General features: G+C 40.2%; 1 protein-coding gene across 5 annotated transcripts in view; it reads left to right on the plus strand.

Moving 5' to 3' along the window:
- Positions 1-27,882, plus strand: part of MCC (mutated in colorectal cancers) — a 163,006-nt gene that overhangs the window by 94,114 nt on the left and 41,010 nt on the right. For all 5 annotated transcript variants that reach the window (XM_014951497.1, XM_014951500.1, XM_014951498.1 and 2 more), the window contains exons 3-6: positions 6,438-6,580; positions 13,949-14,085; positions 14,862-15,025; positions 19,041-19,247. In XM_014951497.1, the coding sequence (XP_014806983.1) occupies positions 6,438-6,580; positions 13,949-14,085; positions 14,862-15,025; positions 19,041-19,247 (651 nt within the window). The remainder of the gene's footprint in view (positions 1-6,437; positions 6,581-13,948; positions 14,086-14,861; positions 15,026-19,040; positions 19,248-27,882) is intronic.

The following is a 27,882-nucleotide window of genomic DNA, read 5'->3' on the forward strand; positions in this document are numbered from 1 at the left end:
TATCTTATCATAGTCTTATGACTAAATGAGCGTGAACTACAATGTAGCTTTTTGTGACCAGAGACTATTTTCAAAGGTATCTTAAAAAAAAAAAAAAAAAGAAAAATCTTTTCAGATCAAGATAAATGTAGAGAGGCAAATGCAAACAGTGAGAACTGAACTAGTGTTCTTAATATTTCTCTCTTCTATAAATTAAACCTTTGCTTTCAGATACTGTCATTCTGGCAGATGACTTTTATAAATACTTTAGATTTCAAAAGTCACTCAAAATTAACGCTCATTTATACTTGTGTAGAAATGGTCAAAGCATTTTGTCCTGTAAAGTATAGCATCTTATTTATTGCCCAAAGAGGCTGTGAAATCTCCAGCCTTGGAAGTACTCAAGCCACCTGGACCTGGTCTTGTGCAGCCTGCTCTACATGACCTTCCTTGAGTTGGGTAAGGGGTTGGATGAATGTCCTCCAGAGGTCCCTGTCGACCCCAGCCACTCTGTGATTTTGCAAATTTAGAGTCTTCAGTGCATTTTGGTAGAGGCTTATATGTTATTTAAACTCAAGCCAAATGTAGAAATGTTTAAGCAGTCTAGATATTAAGGCTGTTACTTCAGTCCTCCAACAGTATTTTGGCCCTTGTCTGCATTCTCTGATATTTTTTCAGCTACCTTTAAGTTTTTGGGGCTTGTAAGTGGTACTCTTATTGCAGACCATCAGTGCAACGTCCAGAAATAAACACTTTCATGCTTTTATTCCCCTCGATATGTGAGCCAGAGCCACGCTGAGAGTTAATATTGTTTATCAGCTATAATCCTGAGACCCATTTCTAATTTCTACTGCACGCTGAGTTAGAGTCCTCTCTCTGACATACAGTTTGATATGAGGCTGCATTTTGATAATCATTAAACAGTCAGATGGATCCACTGTATCTAAACAATCCACATCCTTCTGCATGGCTGCACTGACTTTGTTCTTATTTATAACTCTGCAGGGTCTTGTGCTAACCACAGATTTTTATCAGTGTTTTAGTTTTATTTCCAGATCTTTATTTAAAAAACATATATCATCTCTCAGCCAATGAAGACTGCCTTGTAGGTGCTCCCATACAGTAATGAATCCCCACGGATGGTGGCTGGGATTAATCCCAATCAACATGCATTCTGTTAGCACAAGATTATTTGATGTTTTCTCTGATGGGTTACCAATTATGCATGTGTATGTAGTACCCAGTTTGTAATGCTGAGGGTTTTTACATGATCTTGGACTGTGTGCTTGTGAACGCTATTGTAGTGCTACCCAAACTATGAATAACACAAAATCAGAATACCTGAAAGCTAGTGTGCTAGCTAGAATTCAGATAAAAAAAAATATACTTTAAATGAGCAATTTCTATAAGTTTTTAATGTTTTAGCTCTTTTCAGTTCTTTTTTTATAAAGCCCTAAAATGGATAGAATTTTTTTGGGATGTATATTAAATAAAATACAATCTTCCCTAAAGAATAAGCCATTGAACAAGCACAACTTATATACTCAATGTGTTGGCTATGTTTAAGTATTGAGACAGACTCTGGTGGAGCCACTTTATGTTTTCTTCTTTTTCTAACTGCATCACTTCCAAATAGATGCTCCACTTAACATAATTTTTGAACTTTTCCTCCCACTCCGCAGTGGTTCATCCAAATTCGTATCATGTATCATACCATATAATTTTTTTCTCCTACAACCTCTGTCTAATGCGTTTCTTCCTCACTAATGCAAATCAGAGGTTCAGAAGTCATAAATTAAATAAGAGGTGTTTGAGGTTCTGCATAACCATATTCAGATGCTAGTGGGTAAATATTAAATCTCTATTCTGCATCTGGACTATACTTGGAAAGGCAGCGCATGTTTCATTTCATCTGGCATGGTAAATGCTCCCTGGAACAAATAGCTCTTAAAACACATTTTTGGTAATACCTTTCCCATCATTTCATGAGGCATGCGAGACCCTTTGGAAGAAAGGATGAGTGATTTGCAGAGTGGAGATGATTCCAGTAATGGATGACAAATGGTGAAGAAAGATAGTTGGATAGCCTGGGCTTGAAATTTTGTAAAAGGATGTAATTGGTTACTGGTTGTTGCATCATGCTCATTTCCAAAACTGCAGTCTGTGGAGACTTGGTGTAGCATTTGCCTACACCCTTCTTTTATTTCAGTAAAAAAGCAGATACCCTTGTATCTGCATTTGTATCGGTGTACAGTTTGGCAACGGAGTGATCCCTGAAGGAAATTTGCTGTGAAGTACTGGTCAACCACAACTAATGCCTTCTTCCAGAAATCTTGCTGTGGTTATAAGAAAAGTAGTGCTTTCTACTAGCTCTGTCTGGCAAGGTGTCCTGGCTTTAATAACGATAAATAGTGGGTGTCTGAAGGGAGAGCATAAGAAACGCATATAAAGAGTTGTCCTCCTTCCCCACCTTTCTGCCAACATCTGTGAGCAGGTGGCTGCATCGCATTTAATAGTCCTCTGTGGTCCTGTCCTCTGTGGATTTATCTAATCTTCTTTCTAATCCATCTGCATTCTTGGCATTTCCTACATCCTGTGACATTGAGTTCGGCAGTTTTGTCATAGAATATGGGATTTAATAACATGATGAATAGTTCAGCAAATACTACAGGAATAGACAATTCACTTGCTAGCTTTCTTATCAGTTCATCTCCTTTAACAAAGTAGGCCTGCTCTCTCATTCTTTCTGCTTAGTCCTTGTAATTTTGGAATTCTGTAACAACTGTAGACACAGGGTAACAAAGACTGTGCTGCATCATTCTGGATCCTCTGTCACACAGCAATGAGTCCCATTACTGCAGTAAGAATTCTTTACCATCCTCTCAATTATTGAGAATATGGGGGGAGGTAGGGAGGGACAGCAGATTTTCATTATAAGAATAAAACCAACACTCTATGGGCATACAGGAACATGTGAACTTCGCAGCAAGGCAGTGAAGTTTCTTGTTTAACACAGTAACTTGAAATAAAAATACATGGTATGCAGATGAACATTGAAATTGCTCATTCTGTTGTGTGACGTCCTTACCTTGCATGGATTAGTCCTGTGTACGTGAATTATTCTTCCACACCACCTATATACAGAATATACCACCAATTAATTAATTCTGACCATCTAATCTGACCACCTTCTAACATCTAATGCATGTTTTTGTGATGGAGGACTTGGCACAATGGACTTGTGTTTATACTTAAAATTAGATTGCCACTTTAAAATCCACCACTCCTTTTAAATTAAAATGCTGTGTTAGCTGAGCAAAGATTTTTAGCTCCCGTGAGCCTGTTAGACAGGTTTATCACTGTGTCTGTTTCAGGTGATGACTTGTAATCTTGGTGAGCAATGCCATGGACAGTGTTTGTCTCTGCAGGGCCTGAGGCACTGGGGGATCTCTTACAGGCACTGCTCCTGGTGATTCTTCTTTTCCCCTCTGACTGAACACTGCAAATTTAACATAAAGGTTTGCACCGGTAGTGTTATTTGTGCTAGGAATTTGTGTACATTAATAGGCAGTAGAATTATGTGTTAAGCCAATATCCTTGGGTTAAACTATTTTCTCTTATCATCCTCCCTCATAGTCATCTTGCTCTTGTGGTTGCTTCCCAGCATCAAGAGGTCAGACAAAAGCGTTTCCAGGCATAGTTAATTTATACTGCAATTGAAATAACCTTTTTGGCCTGTACCAAAAACCAGCCAAGGATCACATAAACTGAGAAGTCTGCTGGAAACTCCTCTCCTGACCTCAACAATTGCTCGTCAACAGGGATTATGCCTGTGTTTGCTTTCTCAGAGAACTAGAGCTCTTACTGGTTTTGATCGGAACTATTAAGTATGAGGCTGGAAGAGGGATGAGGAAGAAGGTGTTACGGTATCTATCTTAGAAAGTTTGTGTGACTGACATACAAATAAGTTGCAAGAGCTGAATGTCTGCTCCTTGGAAAGAAATAGGAACTGTTGGCAGATCATTGCTCTGAGACTCAAAGGACACGGAAACTAAAGAGGATGACGAACAGGTTCAGTATCCCAGAAGAAAACTTTAGCAATGCGTACCAAAATGTGCATTTGTTTCTTTTAAGCTTTGAGATGAGTGTGCCATAATAAGGAGCTATTCTGTGTAACCAGAAGAATTTTCCATTGCTGCTTTTTGGTTTTCATACTGAACTGTGTTTCCATTGTTTGGATGCTTTTGCCTTTTTTAGTTTAGACTTGTCATGGCTGACCAGAGCTTACGCGACCTAACTCTGTACCCACCTCCAAGGCACAGCAGTCCTTCTTAACATCATGTCCTGTCTTTCACAGAGGTCTCCTTTCTGCCTTTTCCAGTTACTTTTGCCCAAGATAATCCAAGAGTGCTTTTAAAAAATCAGATGTGAAGCTGTTGTCTTATATTGCCAGACTGCTGGTTGTTCACAAAGTATGTCTGTCACTAAATGATGGTTATCCTGAAAAATGGTGACTGAGAAACAGCTGAAGAAAACAGAAAGCAAATCTGGCAATGTGGCAGGGATCCATTAGCAAGGGCCCATGTATCTTCAGTCAAGATAAACAAATTCTGCTTTTCAGTGTACAGCTTAGAAAGACAAAAACTGTTGTGATAGGTTTTTTATTTATTGGCTGAAAATAATTATTACACACTCTATCTGAAACGTCCTTTTGGTTTAAAAGGAAGAAAAAAACCAACCCAATGTACATAATTTATTGATCTGGATAGCGCTTAGCTAGCATTTGTGGGTCTCAATGTGTGTCAGAGGACACATTCAGAGGGCAGAACAAGCAACTTAAATCTGTTCTGAAGCTTTTGTTAAACATTTTCTCTATGTTGTTTCTGTACTTTGAAAGGCATGGCAGTTCTTCAGCCAGATATGATGTTAAGATACAGAATCATGAGAAATAAGTTGTGGAATGATCCTGCAGTAAAGAGTCATTATAATATAAATGTATAACCGTGTCAGTTACCAACATGAAGTCTTAAAAGCCAGGTGAACTTTATCAGTCTTCAAAAATGTGACCCTTTGCTCTCCTCTTAGTGGGAAGGTATGGTTTGTTTGTCTCAGTTTAGGTGAAAGTGCTTTTGACTCCAGCTGTATTAAGAAACTATCTTGTAGGTGCCTGTGGAAGGGTGCTCTAATGTCTGGGCTACATTTCAATGTGCATATTCCTGGAACTTAAAAATATTGAAATACATTTTATTTAAAATTTAAAAGAAAAATATTACTGAAGCTCAACATAGTTTACTTTTTAAGCAGCCTTTTATGTAGATGATGTTCTCAAACTGTGAATGTGAGTGGCCAAAAAATTTGAGGGCAAACTATGAAAATTCTGGCATAGCTGCCAGTTTGGGTAAAATTTTTGTATTTATGATACAAAGGATTGAGGGAGTTACCTCTATATAGAGTGTTTACTTGATCTGAAAAAATAAGCTTTAATGCAGCAATGGTGGAGGGCCTCATACATTACTATAAATTGTAGCCTTTAGAAATGCTACTAGGGTCTTACATTGCAGGTCTTCAATTAATGAATGTGGATTTTATACTGTCAGTTGGCTCATGAGTTTTCTTTTACTGACAGCATAGTACATACCATTCTGTGGTTGCAAGGAGGCTTCACTGTTTCCTGAGAGAGGTCAGAAACAAAAAGTTACAAGTCTTGCTCTTTTCAGCCACTACCAAGCATAATCAGCATGCAGTGTTAGATTGTAATTGCAGTAGATTGTAATTGCTTGCTGTAATTGCAGTAGAGTGTTTGCTGGCATGAAGAGTGAGCCAGAGAGGCTGGATTTAAAATTCTGTTGGAAAGAAAAAGAAGGATTTCATGATATATATAAAAAACAAGCAACCAGATGGCCTTTTAATTGTTCAAATAATAAGCATTTTATTGTAGAGGATTAAAATATTAAAAAATATGCTATATCTTTAAAGGCTGATAAAAACAAATACTCGTACTAGAGAAGAAGTCATAACCTCAAAGTCCTGTTACTTTTCTTTATAATAGTGTGGTTTCTGCCTTAGGACTTTTTCTAATTGAGACCACGTTGGGAAGATCCTTGGAGATTCATGAGGCATCATGAATCTTGTGGATTCAAAGATGAGATATGTATAGCTATTTTGAGTTGCAAATGGCATTTTTTGTTCAAGCAGGAAGGACAACTTGCACCCATTAGAAAAAAAATAATAGTAAAACTACACTGCATAGGGTTTCAGTTCTAAGATCTTGTAATTACATACCTTTGTGTCAATATTTTGCATTTGTCTTTTCTCTTGCTAAGACAGTGGTGGTTTGATGAAAAAAAAAAACCACAAAAAACAAAAACAACCGTTAATGGTGCACACTTTTGCCTTGTATCTGCTCTCTGTGCAGTTATTCATAAGACCCTCTTCTGTTCCTACTTTCTCTGCTTTAGTGTGAACAGTCCCACCTAATGAGAGAACATGAAGACGTGCAGGAGCGAACAACACTACGCTACGAGGAACGAATCACAGAGCTGCACAGTATCATTGCTGAATTAAATAAGAAAATTGATCGGCTACAGGGAACAACAATAAGGTACAGCAACTTCCTGGAAATTCTGGGCCGATGCAAGAATGGTGCAAAATATGGTGTGAATTATACTCTAAATATAATTTGATTATGACTTTAAGGTAATTAGGCTTACTGTGATTGGTACTGAGTAGCTGCCCATAATTAAAGTATGTGTTATGGAGAGTATCATCCTGAGGCTCGAAAGTGCTACATTCTCTATGGCAAAATCACACTTTGCAAAGCCTAATGAGCACTGCAAAGAACTGCACTGTGCCATCTAAATATTCCTTTAGTGTTGTCACAACTACTCACTTAACCTTTACATGAAAAGATTTATGTGCCAAAAAGAAAAGGGTTGGTGTACCACAAATAAGAGAAAGTATCATCATGCATATATAAGCAGTGATAGAATCACATTATGTTAATGTTATTTAAGAAGATAAATAGTGCCAGCTCTGAGATTATCATAACTAGCGATGATCATGGTGAAATTTTCCAGGAAGTATTTTCTAAACTGTTAGTACTTCTCTGAAAAAATCCCTGTGACTTCCTTGTTCATTCGTGCTTGATAAGTCTGTAGACAAACTTCCCATTCATCTTTGTTTCAAGTCCCCTGTCTTTTCAGCATGCTACTGACTGCCCATCTTGCCTTTCTCTCTGGTGAAGCTCCACCAGTTGTAAAGACTGGTTGAAAAGCAAAATCTGAGAAGCATGAGAGCTGCATTTATTTGTTTGTTTGTTCATTTATTGGCAGAAGAACTCTAAGACGTTGAAGAAAAATATTATGTAGAATCTATAGAAGTTGCTTGTTTGGAGTGCCTGTGGCAAGCTAAATGCCAATTGGTGTTCATTTACAAAATACTGGAATCTGATGGACACTGTGAATGTTTAACCACGTCCATAAAGAGGTCAGCTGTGACAAGCACAGGAAGAAGAGGCATGAGCTTGAGCCTGATGGGAAGTGCAGTTTTGCTGCCCCTTTGGGTAGTGCAGGCTTTTGAAGGCATCAGAACAGTACTGCTGCAAGAGATGCCACGCCAATGTCAGGCCCAACCTGTTTGGTGTTTTTGTATGAGAGCTTGATTTGTTCAGATGGGTAGGATGCCTTCTCTGTTTTCACTTGCTCTGATTTTATTAGTAAGAACAAAAATAACTTTATAAAAAGTTAGTGGATTTTTTTATTTCCTCTGATGATTGGAATAGCTCATTAGCAGGTGGATAATTTGGTGTCTGGGGAACAGAGAAGTAATATTGCTCCGAAAAATGGCAAGCCGAGGTAGAACTGGGAGGGGGGGGATTCCATATGGTTCGTAAAGACAACTGAAAGATGGAAAACTGGTACTTCCTGCTGTGACTTTGGGTAGATCTGCTCTGGGATTGCCTTGCGTGGCTCCGAAGAAGCTGTTCCATCCCGTGGAGCCGGGGTGGTGTAACTGCCATCATTGCTGGGTCAGGTGTGACTCACAGTGCTCCTCCCTTGGCTATGGGGCTGGAACCCAGCACTCCTGGGAGGCAGCAGGGTTCTGGGAGCACGGCCCTGCTGGAACCACGGCATCTACACTCACCCCTATAAACCAGGACACGGGAGGGATTCTAGTTTTGATCTGACTCAGTATTACCTGCGAGTAATACTGAGTGGAGGCTTTACTTGTACTATCACAATGTTTAGACTCTCTTTCTGGAAACAGTTTCCTTGAGTTTGCATTAACTGCATAACAGATGAATGTTTCTCCCCCACCCCGTGCTGACACAGGGATTGTTTAGTATTTTCATGTGTTGTTTTTAGGCTGTAAAAATAAACTAGTGTGTAGCTTGATGTACTGCTGCTTTATGACATTCTTCATGATTCCTTCCAAAATCCAAAAATATTCCAGAAACAATTGGAAGAAACTGGAGTTTCACAGAGGATATTTGACTATCCTCCATAAGATGTATTATCTTTAAATTTGTAGCTTTGTGTTTCAATGTGAGTAGTACTGGCAGAAAGTAGGGCAGAAAGTAAGCAGAGTGTTTCAATCTGAATAAGCTATTGCAACAGTTTGAGGAGTGTTGGCAGGCTGTATAAGCTAGTTAATATTCTCCATTCCAATAATTTTTCTCTCTTTGTTTTTTAGTAGGTCTGTTTCTTTGTTTTGGGTGCTTTTTGGTTTTGTTTTTGGATTGATTTCTCTTTTTTTGGCCCTTGCAATGTCAGGATTTTTACACAGCTTGAAGTGTAATGACTTTTGCTCGTGTGGTCTAGTAATGCCAGCTCTAGAAGAGAGCTTAAGTCGCCATCAAAGCCTGTGCCTCTTTCCAGGTATATCTGATATGCTGATCTGAGTAATCTTACAGGAGTATTTTTAGAAGTTTCTGGGATTGTTCTCGGTTTGCTATCGATTTTGGGGGTACAACAAGTTCCATGTGTGTGGCCACATGAAGTTAGCTGCTGCTCTTGTGCTACGTTCTTCCAGCGTTCCCTAAGGAAAATGAGGTCATCATGGTTGTGGGAGCAAGCCAACATTCATCTGCAGTTGTCTCATCTCCCTGCTGCTGCTCTGGACAGCCCAGCTGGTTTGGAAGCCCAACCTCAATGAAAAAAAAAAAAAGCTGAACTACAGCTGTAACTGACTTGATATTAAGGCTAAAAAGAGAGTTAGAGAGTTGCTTCTACTGATACTGTGCAAGTAGATAAGCCTCTTGCTTGCCTGGTTCTTCAGAATTTTCCCACTATCAGCTCAAGAAGGTAGCAGTCTGGGAGCAAAAAAACACTAAAGAAGTGGTCCGCTAGGTTGAGGATGCTTTTTTTAATTTGAGCATTCTGGAGACATAAACCTTGTCTCTGTTTATTCTTTGAAAATTATAATTGTGTGACAGTGTCTCACTGTTCTTGTTTACAGTATCAAGGGGAGAGTGGGAGGAGGTGGCTAGTATTTTGCTGAAGTTCATCATAAAACTCAAGTCACCGCCTTTAGTCAAACTCTGCAAGACTGTTGAGCAGAAGAGCCCACGACGACTGTGCAGAGCACATTTTGTCAGCTTCTTTCGGAGTGAGCAGCTTTCATTGAGTGGTCCTAACTTGGGGTTCCTGTTAGCATGCCAAATGGATGCCAGTGGCAGTGTTACCTCTACTTTGCTGTTTCAATTTGTGGAAGTAAAATTTTTTTGCATTACAAAGGTTCTGTGTCCTTTGACAAGGTGTATGCTTACTCCCATTTTCTCTCCCAAGTGTGTATAACTTAGAAGACAGCAAAGCCAATCAAATGGATCTTCCCAGTTGTAGTCATTTTGTCAATACTTGGACATAACAGATATGTCTGATAGCTCTGAAGCACAGAAAGGATTTATAAATTACACAGTAATGTACTAAAAGGGAATTATGTCTACATTAAAGGTGAATATTCCTGACTTAGGAAGTTTTTCATATTGCCTTGGATTCTTTCAAACTCAGCTCTTTTCTTCTTAATCAGGTCTTTGGCTGGCAAAATCATCTGTAACTCGGTTGTGCAGAAATAACTTCGGCCTATGACTCATAGTCTTCCTTAGATGTCAAATTCAGGTTCAGCAAAAGGAAAAAGGAAGAGATCAAATTGCATTTAGTTCTAAACCAGTGGCTGTTTGGGTACATCTGTGCAACTCTAGAAATAATAAGGAATTATTATTGCCAATACCAAACAGAAATATACTTCATGGAACATTGGTGTCTGACAATGATTAACTATTATTAACAGTTATCAAGAAGCTTGTAACCCATTGCTGTAAAACCGTTTGTTCAGACTTACAGCTTTTAATCTGAAATGTATTCATAAAGTAGGTGGTATTGGAAATAAAGAGGAAGAAGGAGAGGGAGCAGACTACAGTACCACAAGAAATAACACACGGTGCTTATAGTCATATTTACACAAAGATCTGGAGTTCTGATTCTAGCTTCTAAATATGTGCTAGGTGGAAGCTGCTTGGATTCAATTCAAATAGCAGTGTGGGTGGGATAGTGTTGGCTTCGGCATACAATGCCCAGCCCCACCTGCCTTCAGTGATTGATTCCCATGTTGTCTCAAGCGTGTCTCTCTTTGTTCACAAGTGAACTAGTTCAGAGGGACCTCAAGTGTGTGTACACAGGGAGCAGTGCACATACACCTGTACTATTTTCTGTCTGACGGTCTTAGAATGCTTTGAAAATACTTGTTCAAGTAAAATGACTGTTGAAAAACTGCTGGCACCTAAATTGTGAAACTATGCACTGTTTGAAGCCTTGAAGAACATGTGCATCTTTCCAGCATCCTGGCAGAACCCGTCAGTGGTGTGAAAGTATGCTGATAGTGTGCCGTTTTGCTCACTATTTGATCAAGTTTTTCTGTGTCTCTGCAGCAGTTGTGATCCTTGGTTGTACCCGAACACAAGGAAAGCAATTAGTGCAGATGCACTGTAAAACACACTATTTTGTTTGACCATTGTAATGGTTTAACCTCAGCCAGCAACTAGGACCTCACAGTCATTCACTCCCTCTGTCTTCTCCCAGTAGGGTAGGGAGAGGGGGGAGAAAAAGGAGAGGGAAAAGGACCTCATGGGTTGAGATGAAGACTGTTTAGTGGAACAGTAATGGATTAGAAAAAAAAAAAAAAAAAGGAGAATGATAAAAGAATACACTAAATAACATGATGCAACACAAGTCAGTGTCACCACCCAATGATCGGTTGTCCAACCTTTTTGCAGAAATTTGCAGAAATTGCAAATTTCTGCCTCCCAGCCAACCCTCCTTTATATACCAAGCATGATGTCTATGGTTTGGAACAGTCCTTTGGCCAGCTTGTCCTATCTATGCTACCTCTCAGCTTCTCTGGGAAACTGCAAGTGTCCTTGACTTACTATAACGATTATTTAGCAACAACTAAAATATGTTATGATCAATATTCTCATACTAAATCCAAACCACTGCAGCTACTAGAAAGAAAATTAACTCTACTCCAGCAGAAACCAGGGCCGCTCTGTGTTTAGAACAGCTTGATCTGATCTTAATTGCCTCCAACTCACCTCCCCAGCAACTGGGAACCACCAGGGGCCACAGGAGAACAAGTATCTGCTTTTTCCAGCCAGGCCTTAGATCATGGCAGCAACAAGGGTGTTGTAATGCCTCCACCTTCTGGGTGGTGTGGCAGGAGTTCAGTGGCGAGTCACCATCAGCTGTTGAGCACCTTGCATTTGCAATGCCACTGGAGGATTCTTCTCCTGTTTTGGGGAGAGGGGATTCTCAAACAGTCTTTTCTATTACTGCCAACTTCAGTTTTAAAGGCAGAATTTGTATTTGTTGTGCATTGCTCCCCTCAAATTCCCCCTTGGTTTTTTAGCTCTCAGTCTGCCCCCTGTGAGACTGGTGGTGGAGACACCAATTAACCTTGCAGTTGCTTTACCAGAAATGGATTTCTGATCCTTCTGGTCAGGTATTGGAAGCATTAGTTCATTCAGAAACTGACTTCTGGCTTGAGCTGTCAGAAGAGTGCAAATTCTACCACCTAACATACTTTTTCACTGCCCCAAGATACTGAGGGTGCTTAAACTGAAAAGAAACGGCACTAGTGCTAGCTAGATGAAGCTGTGTAGGAATTTAAAGGGAAAATCTATACAACAAGAGCCAAAAGAAGAGTGGCGAGATATTATTATTGTGTGTGGCATTGGTTTATGATCAATACAGCCTCTTGCCCATTTGTAGAGGTAATTCAGGTTTTCAAAATGTAGAACTAATTGTTTCATAAATGAAAAAATGAATTACCTTCAGATCAAAAAAATGCAGTTGTTTGAGTGCTTGGTAATTGTTTTTGTCTAAGGCTAATTACTACTGGCTTTGTGCTGTGGCTAATAATAAACGAGTTCATGGAACATTAACTCACGCTTATGTGCCTTCATTACACTGTTTTAATTCCTGCTATTCATGATTCAGTTCTCACACTTTCTTAAACTTGTATTGCGTGGTACCTTAAAGACCTTTCTTTGGTCTAAAGCTCAGTTTTAACCAGCTGACCTGCATTTTTGTTTAATAATAGTCACGAAGTGCTTCTGATAAAGTCAGACTTTCTTTGCACTGAAGCGAATGTTAAGGGGTAGAAGAGTGTAATAGTTCTGGTAGAAACTACCTCTCAGTACCTTGGGAAACCCTGTTTGGCAAGCAAGCCGAAATTCCTTTTTTGAGCTGGCGTGGTTCATAAATTGTCACCTCTGCTGCTTGGAGAGAAGACTTTACTTCTGTCATTGTTCCTTGTATGTATGGGCCATCTTCTCTGCTATTTTGCCTAGCAAATCCAGACACACCTCCAGGCTAAATCCTGCAATATTTCTGCAGGAAACACTCAGCACTGTGTAACATACACATGGCAGGCTTAACATTACAGGTGCCCCTCCCAGACACAGATCCCCAGATATCTCTTTGCTGTTTCTGATTGTTTCCAAATCCAGACAGTTCCATTCTCACATTTCTGCTGAATCTGCAGCAAAATGAATCTCTGCATTTGTTTTGGTGTGTAACAAAATGATGGCTGTTCGCTTACTCATCAGAGGGGCTCTGCACCTGAATAAACTGGTGTTTTTCTCATGTTTAAAATATATATTTTAATGTCAAAGCAGTCACTGTGGAAGTAAAAAAAAAAATTCTGAGTCAAACCAGCAAGTGGATCAAAAGAAAAAATGTTTACAAATGTTCTCAGGCAAAGGTATTATTCATTTACTTATCTTCTTTCCCAGTGCTTTGAACTCTTCGTGTAGAGGCAGGAGGGAAAAGCCCTAATTTTTTAAGCTCATTAGCTTTAACTAAAGTATTCTGTGTCCTCATTTATTTTAGTAGAACCAGCTTGTCAAATAACTTAAAACCTAAGTAATTGAGGCTTTTTATTTTCCACTAATTCCAGCAGTTCAACACTGTGCTCAGTTATCTGTTCTCTTCCTTTTGAGAAAAGAAAATGAAAAGTCTAGCTGTCCCCAAGAGCATTTTGATACACACATGCAGATACATGCATGTGCATGCTTACTTTGCACACAAGCTGATGGCATCCTGGAACTGAGAAAGAGACCAAAATTGGTTATTGATAATCCTCTTCGGGATCAAAAGCCACTTGTGCTGATTAAGAATTGTCAATTGGGGATTTCTTGCAGGGCAGTGTATGTTCTTCTTGCATGCATCCTTGCTTACACTCTGTTCCATCAATTGTTCCGTTGTACAGTGGTCTGGATTAGTAATGAATTTAGGAATAAAGAAAGGGAAACCAGGCACTGGCTGCTGCAAGTTGGGGTTATGGGCATAGCACTTGTGTGGATTGTGCCCTGTGGCTCCGCTTACAGGTCTGAAATAAGCATTGGAGAGATATCTCTGGCAAGATACAATGCTTCCTCAGAGGATTTTATTTCTGCCCTTGCTCTCTCTCCCAGGGAGGAAGATGAGTATTCAGAGCTGCGGTCGGAGCTCAGCCAAAGCCAGCATGAGGTTAACGAAGACTCACGCAGCATGGACCAGAATTCTGTTTCGGTACCAGAGAATCAGTCCACCATGGTCACTGCAGATATGGGTGAGTAATGCTGCTTAGTAGACGTGATGCCTTCTCACAGCAGAAAGGCAGCCTAGCCTTTGAAATGCAAATAAAAATGTTTGGCGAGGAAATAAGTGAATCTAGTCTGTGTTAGTTGCAACAGATGCTGAACTTCTCCTTAACTATAACCTTATATGTGAAGTAACCTCTATGCCTTGATGTAGAGTAGCTACCGAGTATAAGTGGAATGATTGTTCAGGAGAGCTCATGATTTCTGGGAAAGAAGAGTGGGGAAAAAAGCTAGTCACATATTTTACATGAGCCTGTAAAGTAGTTTAACTCTAGAAAAGAATTGCAGACAGAGTAAAAATGAACTTAAAAGTTAAAATTAACTTACCAGGCAGAAAAAAATACTGAATTTACAGGAAAAATCCCACAACTTTGAGGATAATAAAATCAGGATAATAGGTTCTGAATGGCATAAAGAAAACCAAGAATGTAATTGCATAATATCTGAGCATATGGTGTCTTAAAATGTTGTCCTTCAGAAAAGAGAGGTTTTTGAAGTAAGAATAAACAGTACAGATAAGTAAAGGGAGTGTTATTTGTCAGATAACTCATGATTTCAATCGATGTGGTTGTGCTACTTAAGCCTGTCAGCTGGTGAGGAAAAAGTGAAGGATTGCAAGGACATTGCTTGGACAATATCATCCCGAGCTTTTTCTGCAGCAGGCACTTCCTGGGTTAGAGTTTGTTTTTTCACTGAGTCACTAATTGTTGCGATATTTGTTTTGTTTTGTTTTGCTTTCTTTTAGATAACTGTAGCGACTTGAATTCAGAGCTGCAAAGAGTGCTAACAGGTCTGGAAAATGTTGTCTGCGGGAGGAAGAAAAGCAGCTGCAGTTTATCGGTAGCAGAAGTGGATAGGCATATTGAACAACTCACTACCGCAAGTGAACATTGTGATTTAGCCATTAAGGTAAGGGTAACCTTGGGCTCTAAATGTAGCATGTACATTGCCCGAGACACCTGATCACATTCTGTAGTAATAGCTCTTTACTTCCGAAAGTGTCGAAGTACTTTGCAGAAATCAGCGCCAGGTCACAGCGTGTGTTGGGAAAGCAGTAGTACACCTGTTTCACGCTGAGTCCTCCAAGGCCTGGATGTTCAGGCTCAAATCAGAAATGTATTTGTCTTATGCTCATTATGGAGATGAAAAAAAAATGGGGACACTCAGCAGTTAATTTACTTTCTGAAGGTTATCCAGCAAACAAGTTGTCACTTGCTCAAGGTCACACAGCTAGTCATTGACCAGTAACTGAAAACACAATATGTAATACTCGCTGAAATTTGAAGATAAAATGCCATAAACTGTGTGTAAGTTGTGATTTTGCTGTCTTAAAATACGAAGCTAGTATTTAACATAAAGCATGTGTGGTATATTAATTCTGATGAGACAAGCCAGACACAGGAAAAAATAATTCAACTGGTACTTGTATGTCATGGTTTTACTGTGAATGTAACAGAAAAAGAAGAGGGATGCCTGACAGCACATACAATGAACATATTGCAGTTCAGAACCTGAAAGTAAGGCAACCGTAGAGTATCTCACTATATACAGGGAAGAAGCTAAACAAGTTTTTTTGTGTCAGGTGGAAAGGTATCAATGACTCATTTATGTAAAAACAAATATATTGACATTTTGCTCTTAAGTGGAGCGGTCTATGACCGTTCTAGCAGCCTTTTGGCATACTACTGGAAGAGGTCCCCTCTGTCCCTGGTGGTGCCTGAGGAATATAATTTCCTGTAAAGAAATTAATGTTGAGTAGTAGTTTGAAGAACATGGGTATATTTGAGAGAGATAGAGACAAACTGACTTCTGGGACTCTTGAGAATGGTCTTAAAGCAGTTTATTTGAGTGTCTCAAAGGATTAGGGTCAATACTTTGAATGTTACCCAGTATAATCTGGAGTTTTAGGCTTAAGTGGTCTCAGAAGTCAGTATTCACCGAGAGAGATTGTGGATCTTGGAACACAGGTAGAAATTGGTCTGTGTGAGATCCACAGGGGTCTCTGAAGTGAGATGAGATGAAAACTTCTGCGGGAGGACGAGTCCACAAAATGTAAAAATGGCTTCCATAAACTTAATTCTCAAGCTTTTTATTTTAACCCCATTATCTACTGTTGTTTCAAATTAACTGCAGTCAAACTTTTGTAATGATAAGTGACTGTCAGCAGCTTCTTCGTGCTCCAAAATGCAGGCCTTTTATTTTTGTGTGATTTCTTTAGCATAGCCATTTTTGGGGAAAGCTTTTCCCCACTGCCCGTGCTTTAGAGCTTGGGATTGTTTGTGTTTGACAAGTGATAGCATGCAAAGGTTATTAACCTTTCAGTAAGATAGGAATCTGTCTGACAAGCTCCAATTATGTGCTAGGGAAGTGTGTCACCAGTGTGTTTAATATAGCAAAACCTACACGTTGAGCCCCTCTCCGCAATTCCACTCATGGCTGCAGGTCATTTCTCCTTTCCTGCTTCCTCAGACAGAGAACTGAGAGTTTTTTAAAACAGGTGGAATCATAAATGAAAACCTGAAATATTCTGACTGTCTTTTGCTTTGACTGTTGACTTTTTTCTTCACGGGTGGACTAATGCATTCAAGCGCTTTGAATCCCTCTGCTTTGATGGTTACATTTCACTGGGTTTCTTTTAATGCTGTTGCTGGTAAATTTTTTTTGCTTCTTTTATACTGGTCATGTGACCCTAGCTAGCTCAATTGTTTCTGTCCCACAGAGAATGAAAAGACCTTGAAATGAGACTTATCAGATTGTCTGATAAACTGAACAGTTACAAAACTGTCCTTTGTTTAAGAAAATTTCCACAGATTAGGCTGGTTAGTGCTTTGTATATTTTGAAGAGTAAATAACTATTGGCAACAGATACCTACGACTAAAACGCTATGTATTAAAAAAAGATGTAAGTACTTCCAAACATGAGCTGCTTAGAACATGAGAGCAGCTGCCCTGGGTCTAATCAAAAGTCTGTCTCTCTAGTGGCAGATGCCAATGGAAAAGGTGACATCAAAATGGACGTGCATAGTATGTCCTTTTTCTTTCTTCAGAGGTGCTTCCAGCAAGGTTTATGAACTTCTTGGGCCAGAGAGGATGTCTTTGTGTTTAATAGTCATGGGTGGAATTTTCTTCCACGTTTGTATCTATTGTGTTTCTTAACCTATCTAAGTTTTTGGTCTCCATAAAGTCTGGTAGGAATAAATCCTACTGTTCAGTTATGCCTTGTGAAAAAGTGCCCCTTTTTGCTTCTTTTAAACCTGATACTTGCTGATGTCATCTGTTGTCACATCTGTAACACAGCCCTTCTTCTCAGGAAACTAAGGCAGAGAGTACTGATGGCAGTGTCAGAGACAAGACTGGAATTACCATGATAGGACATCCTGCCCTGTGCTCGGAATGCTACATTGTAATTCAATCCTATAATCCATGAAATTATACCTGAATTTATCTGCAGCACGCTGGATTAAACTGCGCTGTAATACTGCTTTGAAGAAAAATGAACAACCCAGCAGTTTACATAGATCTATCCATGTACAATATTTATGTTTTATTTACTGTGGTGGATGATAGCATGTTGGTCATCAAACTGGAGAACTGTGGTAATAGTTTAGTCAGCAAAAGGGTATTGATCAAAATGAAGGAGCGCAGAAGCAAGCAGAAAGCTCCCCCAGCTTTGTTAATTGATATATGCAGCCATTAGTACGACTGTGAGACCTGTGCTGGTGCTGCCACTGCCTGGACTTTGTACTTGTGTGGGCAGATGGTAGCAATGGAGTCTGGAGAACCAGCAGCAGCTTCTCTGTCTGAAGATACCTCCGTGGTGTTGAGCCACTGCTGCTGCATCCTCATGACAGTCCTTCCTCTTTCCATGTTGCTCCAGGCTTATCACCCCCAGTAGTGCTCTGGGGAGGGGAGAGGCTTGGGAAGGGAAGGGGTTGGACAAGCAGCAACCCTAGGAACATGGGGAATAAGAGGGAAGGAGGCTGCAGCAGAACTTGCATTAGAGGGGTGAGGAAACAGCAGGGGAAGTATATGTGAAAGAGGAGTTTTGGGGGAAGAAGGGAGAGAAGACAGCATCTGAGATGCACAGTTTAAAATAAAGCTGGATCATCAAGAGACAATGCTCCTGCCATTACAGAGCTTTTCTTCACATTGTAAGATTAACTGCCTTCTGCCTATTCAAAACTTGAACTCATCACCATGTTGCATTGAAATAACTTACCTTCTCATAGTTTGAGACCTATGGGTCCAAGTGAAGCTAACTTAAGGCTCCTTTCATCTTACAGAGATGTTGCAAGGCATTGCTCTTTTAGAAAATCAGTTTAGACTTACTACTAAATATGTAAGCAGAATTATAGTGTATATATTTTGTCAATGGAGTTTTATATTTATGACCCTAAACATATTGCAGTTTTAGGGAAGAGAGATGTGAAATAGGATTTGAAAGGATAAACTGAACCTGATTGCGAAAGTTTTGTTCCTGCTTCTTCCATAGAGGCATCTTGAGCTAGTTGTTCAAAATAGTTTTTTTTTCCTTTTGTATGTCTTCTCCTTCTCGCTATGGAGTCTTGCTGTAGCCGAGATTTATTCTTTAAGATTAATGTATTGATAACAATAAATAACCAACTTTTCATTATGTCACTGATAGGTGACATATTTTATTTGCATATAAAACTTCCATCTGCTTCGGTGCTGGTCAGTATGAAATATTTCAATTAAATGGTCAAACTATCAAACAAAATAAGCAGTAATAATTTTTTGTATTACTTACCAAACAAAAGAAGCAAACTAATGGTGGTGTGGGGCTGGGTGTGTACATATAAGTATATACAGTTGCCTGTTGCATGCTTCTGTCCTGTGTACCGTTGGTCTTGTCCAGTCATCTTTCTCTGCTTCTTTCTGGTTTCTGATGACTGTGTTTTTGCAGACTGTAGAAGAGATTGAGGGTGTTCTGGGACGTGACCTGTATCCAAATCTATCTGAAGAAAGATCTCGATGGGAAAAGGAGCTCGCTGGCTTGCGGGAAGAGAATGAGAGCCTCACGGCCATGCTGTGTAGCAAAGAGGAGGAGCTGAACAGGACCAAGGCCACCATGAATGCTATTCGTGAAGAAAGGGACAGGCTGCGCCGAAGGGTAAGGCTGCTGCATAGATGATGGCTGCTTCTTCATCCTAGCCTGTATAATTTTGTCACCAGAACAAACTTCTCATAATCTTGCTTCCTGTACTGGCTAGAGGGCTTCTTGTTTTTAAAGCTGAGCTATTCAAGTTGCATAACTGGGACAAAACTGAACATAATTGAAAAAGAGTGTGTGATGAACAGCCAAGGTGTACAACAACCTGATGTCAGAAATCATGTGTTAACAGAAAACCTGATATTCATCTCCAAAGAAGCAGATGTAACTTGTCTATAGAGAAAGCAGATGTTCATTTAGTGAATTTTCCTGTGAGGCTTTTTTTTTTTTCCTGTAAACAACAAATATTTCTTTGTTTTTGATGGTAATTCAATTTGTGACTAGGAGAAAGAAAAAGAGCAATTACCCCTGTCAGTGGGTAATAATTCTCAGCCCTGAACAATGAGTAGTCCCAGCCATGTCCTGCTTCCCTGTCTACATTTTATGGTGCTGCAAGGTCAGATAAAGGCCTCATGCTTTGTGTGGTGTCCAAATTATTAAAAAAAAAAAAAAAAAAAAAAGAAGTGGTAATTTGTTCACAAAAAAGACGAACGATCCAAGAGAACATGACTTCAATCTCTGTTACTTTTAAAATTTGGTAAATTTGTCCTTATCAAATCTGCAGAGTTTCAGCCAGATATGAAATAATTTTGTTTTAAAACAGGCAGTTTCAAGTATATGTTCAATTATGTTCAAAGAATTCATGCTGACAGCCAGGAACTCCTCAGTTGAAAAAGAGAAAAGGGGAAAGAATTGGTGTTTGTACCCTCAGGGATCAGCGTAGCTGACCCATTGATGCATGGTGGCAAATTCAGTCCTACTATGTAGGACTCATGGAACAGATCATCCTGAGTGCCATTATGCAGCGCATGAAGGAAAGGCTGTGAATGTTGTTTACCTGGACTTTAGCAAGGCCTTTGATACAGTCTCCCATAGTATCCTCCTGGAGAAACTGGCTGCCCATGGCTTGGATGGGAATACCCTCCGCTGGGTTAAAAACTGGCTGGAGGGCCGGGCCCAGAGAGTGGTGGTGAATGGAGTTAAATCCAGCTGGCGTCCAGTCACGAGTGGTGTCCCACAGGGCTCAGTACTGGGACCCGTTCTCTTTAACATCTTTATCAATGATCTGGACACGGGGATCGAGTGCACCCTCAGTAAGTTCGCAGACAACACCAAGCTGGGTGGCAGTGTCGACCTGCTGGAGGGTAGAGAGGCTTTGCAGAGGGGTCTGGACAGGCTGGATCAATGGACCAATGGGATGAGTTTCAATAAGGCCAAGTGCCGGGTCCTGCACTTGGGTCACAACAACCCCCTGCAGCGCTACAGGCTGGGGGCAGAGTGGCTGGAGAGCTGCCGGGCAGAAAAGGACCTGGGGGTGTTGGTCGACTGTCGGCTGAACATGAGCCAGCAGTGTGCCCAGGTGGCCAAGAAGGCCACCAGCATCCTGGTCTGTATCAAGAACAGCATGGTGAGTAGGGCCTGAGAGGTGATTGTCCCCCTGTACTCAGCACTGGTGAGGCCCCACCTTGAGTACTGTGTCCAGTTTTGGGCCCCACACCACAAAAAAGACATTGAGGTGCTGGAGCGGGTCCAGAGAAGGGCAACAAAGGTGGTGAGGGGTCTGGAGAGTAAGTCTTATGAGGAGAGGCTGAGGGAGCTGAGGTTGTTCAGTCTGGAGAAGAGGAGGCTGAGGGGAGACCTTATCGCGCTCTATAACTACCTGAAGTGGGGGTGTAGAGAAGCGGGGGTCGGTCTCGTCTCCCAGGTCACAGGAGATAGGACAAGGGGAAATGGCCTCAAGTTGCACCAGGGGAGGTTTAGATTGGATATTAGGAAATATTTCTTCACGGAAAGGGTTCTCAAGCGTTGGAAGAGGCTGCCCAGGGAAGTGGTTGAGGCACCATCCCTAGAGGTGTTCAAAAGATGGGTTGACATGGTCCTCAGGAATATGGTTTAGTGATTTTTTGTTGCTTATTTCTTATTTATTTTTTTGTCAGAGTTAGGTTGATGGTTGGACTAGATGGTCTTTAAGGTCCCTTGCAACCTAGACGATTCTATGATTCTATGTACCAGATGAGTTACTTCCAGTAGAGATTGGACACACTACATCAAGAGTAGTGAGATCTGATCTGAAATGTTATATTTAGTTCTTATCTCTTATGCTTGAAAAGGTTCAGTTAATATTGGTAAAAAAGATGTAGAAGATGGTCAGAGAAATGGATAGCTTACTTGGAGAAGTGACTTAAAGAGATTGTCCCGTTCAGCTTGGCAAAGCAAAATCCAAATTTGATTTCTCTTTATACGTGCTGGAGAAAGCAAGAGTGAGAGCTAATGCCTTTTCAAACTCAGGGACAAAACTGGAGCAAGAACAGGTTAATATAAATCACTCACAGTTCAATTAGGCCAGAAATTAGACTATGTGGTGTCTAACAGAGAAGAGGCTTCTGGTTCTGAAGAAGTAGTAAGAGGTAAAGGCAACTGACTGACTACTTTGAAAACAGAGCTTTAAAATAGTGAAGTTATGTTGGTATAATGAGATGTATTGCTATACAGGGCTACCTATTAAAACAAGGATGATTACATTAGGATTGTGTCTAAAGGAAGTTAAAAAGGCGTACTTTCAATTGGCCCAGTTAATACAGCTGCATTAATTCTAGAGCTAGCCTTATTACCTCTGCACAAAACTGTTAACTTTTGTCTGGCTGCCAGGAGCAGCAGAGGGTTGGGTTAGATGATGAGGAAAATGATGTTTAGTTCTGTGAATGTGGATACTGCATGACTTAGTCACTCTGTTGGAATCATGAACCAGGCGTTTGTGGAACCACACAAGTAATGGCTCTGTTGTTGAGTATTTCACAGTTTCCTTAGTGTAGGCAAGGCCTAGGACTGAAAGGAGAGTGTGTCAATCATGCTGATGTAGCAGTTGCTGGTCCCTCTGTTGAAATGCTGCACATGCTCCTGTTGGCTCTCTGTCATGGAAGCATCTCTGGTGGAAATCAAATTGAGGTCATCAGCTTGCTTTGTTTAAGTGGCTAGAGCAACTGCAGGATGACAGCAGCAGTGGGATGTTACTGACCCAAATTGTGTTCAGACCACTGACCCTGGGCAGGGGAAGCCTCGAAGTGCTCTGTAGAGACTGGGAGCTGTCTTTTGCATACAGCAAGCCAGTTTAAATGTTCATTCTTCTTTAATTAAGGAGGCTCTTCTTGGACAGACTGGGTAGATGTCTTGCCTAGTAGATGAAGGGTTAATGTTGCATTGGCACAAAGCATAACAAAATCAAGCAGCCTCTATATTCTCACACAGCTGGCAGGTTGGGCTTTTTTTTTTTTTTGGTTGTTTTCATTTAGTTTGCAGCTATACAGGACTTTATTGAAATATGTTTTTTAGCATCATCCTGACCTTGCAGAGCAACTGGTTTATGGCCCCCACCAGAGAAGTTTGTTCATGGCCTATGACCCTGTCAGCAGCACTATGTAATTGTTGCACTGGAAACCCTATTTGCATTTTTAATGTAACTTTGTGACCACAGTTGCAACAAAATAAATGTTTTCTTTGACCTATTAAATATTTTCTATGTGCCGCCTGGACTCAGAGTCACTTCAGATTATTTCCCTGGAGAGTGGGAAAGGAGATCCAACTAAAATTTAGTTATTGTTCTTCTCAAATTAAATTGGGTGAAGTGAATAAGCTTGAAGTTGACCAGATCAATAGGTCTGTTACTTTAGACCAATGTCTGTAATCAAGCAGAGTGCTTTCAATACATTTTTCTCAGGCTTGTTGGAGATTTAATTGAATTAGGTATTTATTGTGCTCAGTTAACAGATTGAGCCGCTTTCTAGAAGAGTAGCTAAGAAATACCATACATAGGGAGCTTGTTTCTTACGAGTCATTAGTAAATGAGGTAATCACATATTTCTGTAGGGTGCCTACAGTGTAGCAGCTAATTTCATAACACAGAGGTTTGTTTTACCTCTGCATGATGTTGCCATATTAAAAATAAGATCTATTTAAGCCTGGGCCAGTTAATGCCCTAGAAACTGCTTACACATAGCTGACCATATTCCTGAAGTCAGTAACACAGATAAGATGCTGGGGAACTTCTGTACCAGTTCATGGGATTAATATTTTTATTACATGAGAATAAGGTTGTAACCAGGTCAGCACTATTTACAGCTTCTGTATAGTAGTAACAGGCTAAAATAGTAGTAGAAAAAGTAATATTTGTGTTCCTACACAGAATCTCTTGTATCCACCAGGGGAGCAGGATGTGCAGCACTAACACAGCATATACACTCCACCACAGCTGCAAAGTAAAAGTTAGGGGTTTGGGTATTTTTTAGTTACTGCCCATAAAGTTGCCAGATGAGCAGTGCCTCAGCACGGCCTCAGGCAGCCTGTTGGCACCAGGAGCAGTGGGTGTGGGTGGCGCTGGGGCTTCCCGGAGGCACTTCTGAAGAACCAAGTCTACAGTGAAAAGGCTGTTCCAGCTCTGGAAGTCTGTTAAGTCTGTTCTCTGCATAAGCCGTGTGTCAGCTTGTTCAGTTAATCAAATGCTTTTAGTTATGAGGATTATTCTGTATCTGCTCCAAACTCAATTTACCCAACTGACCAGAACAAAACCAGACTTAATATTTTAGCTATCTTTGACTTAAGACCTTCCTGGAAACATAATGAGCAGAGGAGTAGAAAAGTGCCCTTTTGATGCATGATCCCTCCAGCTGCCAGATTGCCCCCATTCCAGGAAATTTCATTTTAGCATGAGGGCTCTCCCAAAATACCTTCTTCTTGTAAGGCATTGAAACCTACCCAAACCCCAGCAGGAGTCAGGTCCTTGGCCTCGCAGGCATTCTTGAGCCCCCCACTGTTCTCAGATGACACAAAACTGGCACAAGCTGCTCGACTGTCCTTGTTTTGATGTCATTTGTGTTGGGATCATAAGGTGTAGTTCCAGATTGCTGGACAACACTGATTAAGTTATGGGCCTTCAGAGATTATTATCAGCTTGCACAGCTTAAAGTGATCCTTGAACTGTTCTGTCTCTTTGTCTCTTGATGTGCACCAGAAACCTGAGGTAGCAGCCAAAAGCTATTTCCATTCTCCGCCTCCTTCAGTTGCATGGTATTTGCTTATGCAGCAGTATCTCCGCTTAGCTGTTAAGGAACTGGAGCTTTGCTTCTGTTTCCAAGCTTGTATGCGAATGCTCAGTGATTAATCTGAAGTTAAATGGGAAAAAGCCTGAGATAGGCTTACAGCCCTGGCGTATGTCTGTTTCTGCTGTGTGCTCGCCTGGATCAGAACGCTTCAGTTGTGCTCGGAGCTTTTAGGGAATCTACCCTTCACCTCCCATGTCATGTCCCGCCACGTCTGTGTTTTTCCTTGCTTTGCATCCTTTACAAGGAGCAGCACCCATCTCTTTCCCCATGGAGCATTGCATGAGGGACTTCTGTCCAGAAGGTGTAAAAAGCAGCAGGGCGCTTGCTTGGTAACACACTTTTATCACCCAGTAGCTTCTCCCACTACTAAAATAGCCGCATGTATAAACCCCTCATAGTGTTCCTGTTTTCCTGTAACTTTTTGATTTCATGCGTTGTTTCTTTTCTGTGTCCCTCAAAGTAATTGTTCAAAATGCAGATTGATTTTCAGGTCTGCCAGAAGAGTAGGACTCCAAGTTCTTACATATTCCTTGAAAGTAGACATCTTGACAGAAGAGAGAGATTCTGTAAATGCCTCCTTTGAACTCATGAATGCAGGGCTAATCTCATTCAGCTCCAGAGACTTTGTGGAGGAGTTTGCCCTTACAAATACTTGGGGAATCTTCTTAATCATACTATGTCAACCACAAGAGACAACCTGTAGGAAATCAGACCTTGTTAGCTCTGGTGCTCACAATTTAAGGCAGGGCTGACAATTATCTGGCTGAAAATAATCACCACTAGGCCTGATTGAAAGGTTAGGGGTGCCTTAGGCTGGGAAGTGCCCTCACCCCTCAGAGCAGCTTGAATTGTCATACTGGTATTTCATTTTCCATCTTCTCCTCTGCAGATTTGCAATATGCATGAATAAATTAGCAAGTGGGAGAGGTATATTGACTTCCTGTGGTTTGTAGTACTTCATTTTCCTCCTCTGTGTAACAGGGAAAAAACCGAAGTGTTATTAAAATTCTGGCAAAAAAATGTTATTACATGAAGGGTTCAAAGATACCGCATGATGAAACAGGTCAATAGTAGGATAGAAAGAAAAGAATCACAGGCGTGCTTCTTATTTGAAACTAGCCTAGGAACAAAAGCAGCAGGTGTCCTTTGAATGTGGAAATCAGTGACAAAACCAAGCAGTTTGTAGCTGTGGGCTTTTTATTTAGGACATGTTAACAAATCATGTAGTTGTGAGTATGCATGTGTGAAATACAAAGAGTAAAAACATGTTTCTTAGATCCATGATTATAGATAATGAGCATATTCTGCTGAAGTATTTTCTGTAACCCACTATGCATTTCTGCAAACATGTCCATGGTGCCTGTTAATCACTTAGGAAGCCTTTCATAAATCCAGCATTACTGCAGTGTGGCAGCCCCCCCTTTTTTTTTCTACCCTTGCTGTCTTTTTATTTAGTTCTTAAGATACCCACAAGAAATTATGCTATATTTTTCCCGTTCTCCTACTCCAATTCTCAGCATTCAAAGGAAAAAACTATAAATGCAGCTAAACAATTGGTTAATATTACTAAATGTCAAATACTAAAAAAATAAAATTTCCAAATATTTAAGTTTATATTAAAAATTTGGGAATGTCTGTTTGCACCTGACTTATCTTGGTATCTAGGCTATCCAGTGCTCTGAAGTCTTAATGGCTCTCTTGCCTTGTGTTTCATTGAGGCCCCTGCTCCTGCTGTTTCCAAGGTTCCAGCACTACTTCTGTAATTCTTTGGACTTCCTCCAGCTGTTTAGAAGATCTTTGCTCCTTCCTTTTTTTAACTTTGGATTTCACAGATGTTTCCCCGAATTTCTCCTTTTTTCCTCTGTTCTCACCTCCTCTTTTTTTTATTTTTTTCCTGATAATATAATTAGATCTGCCTGTCAGCCATTTTCATCTCAACTAAGAGTTTTAGGACTTCATGGCAGTTTTTATATCCTTTTGGATGTTTCTGTCTTTAAACTGGTATGATGCAAGGGCTGAAGAAATCTTTCTCTGAATCCCTTTAAATTGTTCGTTATTCCTCTCCAACTCACAAATCCACTTTTTTGTCTTTCAGTGGAACTTTTTGGATTGTGTTTCTTTGCTTGTCTTCACACATCAGATTTTGCCAATTTTGTCATCCATTTCCTGTAAGATCTGCACTTCCTCCCTCTCCCATTTCCAAGGGTTTACTGTGTCTCGTATGCAGGGCTGCAATTACCTTCATTCTACTAATAAATGTAACCTTCAGAATAATTTTTATTACGTTGGTAACGACACTTAAGACTGGTAGAAGTATTAAGCAGGGGTGGTCAGACAATTTTTAATTGTACTTTTTAAACTAGTCTTTTCATAACTCCTGCAGTCACCGATCCAGAGAAGAAACTGGCTCTTCTGAACTTTTTCTTGATTCCTGTGCATTGGTCTTCCTTTATTTTTCCTGTAAAATTACTGCTAGTGTGGAAAAGTACTTTCTGAGGAGGTGGTGCATACCACTCTATTTACGGTCGAGGTTGTGGTGACCAGAAATAGTTACCTAAGCTGTCTCTGGGCAGTCTGGTGGGTGGGCAACCCGGTCATGAGGTTCTGGCTTGGTGAATGCGTGAATTGTGAGATGGGTGATTTTACAGGTCAGACAAACTTGCCCTGTTATCCTGCTCAGAATTGCCATCCAGTACTCAGCATTGCTAAAGTTAGTGCAGTTATTTATAGCAATTAATTCAGCATGTAATTTCTCAAATGAGGGCCTAAGTTGGTAAATACGTCAAGAAGTATGAATGAGCAGACAGTTTCTTTAAGTTGTGGTTGCTTCTATGTTACGGTATTAAAGCAGGGACTTGCATAGATTGATAACTGTGCTGTCCTCTGAGTGCTCTTTCATCAGTGCTTTTCTGGGCAAAGCTTTGCCTCGCTATGGTCTTAGCTGTGTTCATTTTTCTCTCTGTTGCTTTACAGATTCTTAAGAATGATTGGCTTTGTAATAGTGGTCAATAGTTGCTGCTCAGTAATAAAACATAGCCTAAAGGAAACCTGTATGATTACAGTTTTATATAATATTGTCCTTACATAATGTGGTTTTAAACTTTAAAGTCAAAGAATGCTTAGAATTTTCAGCAACTTTAACACTGTGTTTCCTGGTTGCCCTTAAATTTAAAATGTTACTTGCTTTTGAAATGAAATATTCCGAGACTACCTTCTGAGCATAGGTGAGTATTTTAGCAATTTTTAAGTCAGACGTTGAAGCAGGTATTTCACTTTATAAAGAACACATCCCTAGTGGCTTTCCTGTTTGTTTGCTTTTAAACAATGCTGTAACTTCAGCACTTGGGAAATTTAACTTAGAACAGCTCAGGGTAGAAGAAATAGTAACAAATGTGATTTTGATTTAATGAAGTTTTGGGGTTGCTTTTTTTTTTTTTTTT

The sequence above is a fragment of the Calidris pugnax genome, unplaced genomic scaffold (assembly GCF_001431845.1).
Source record: "Calidris pugnax isolate Ruff unplaced genomic scaffold, ASM143184v1 scaffold148, whole genome shotgun sequence".
Lineage (NCBI taxonomy): Eukaryota > Metazoa > Chordata > Aves > Charadriiformes > Scolopacidae > Calidris > Calidris pugnax.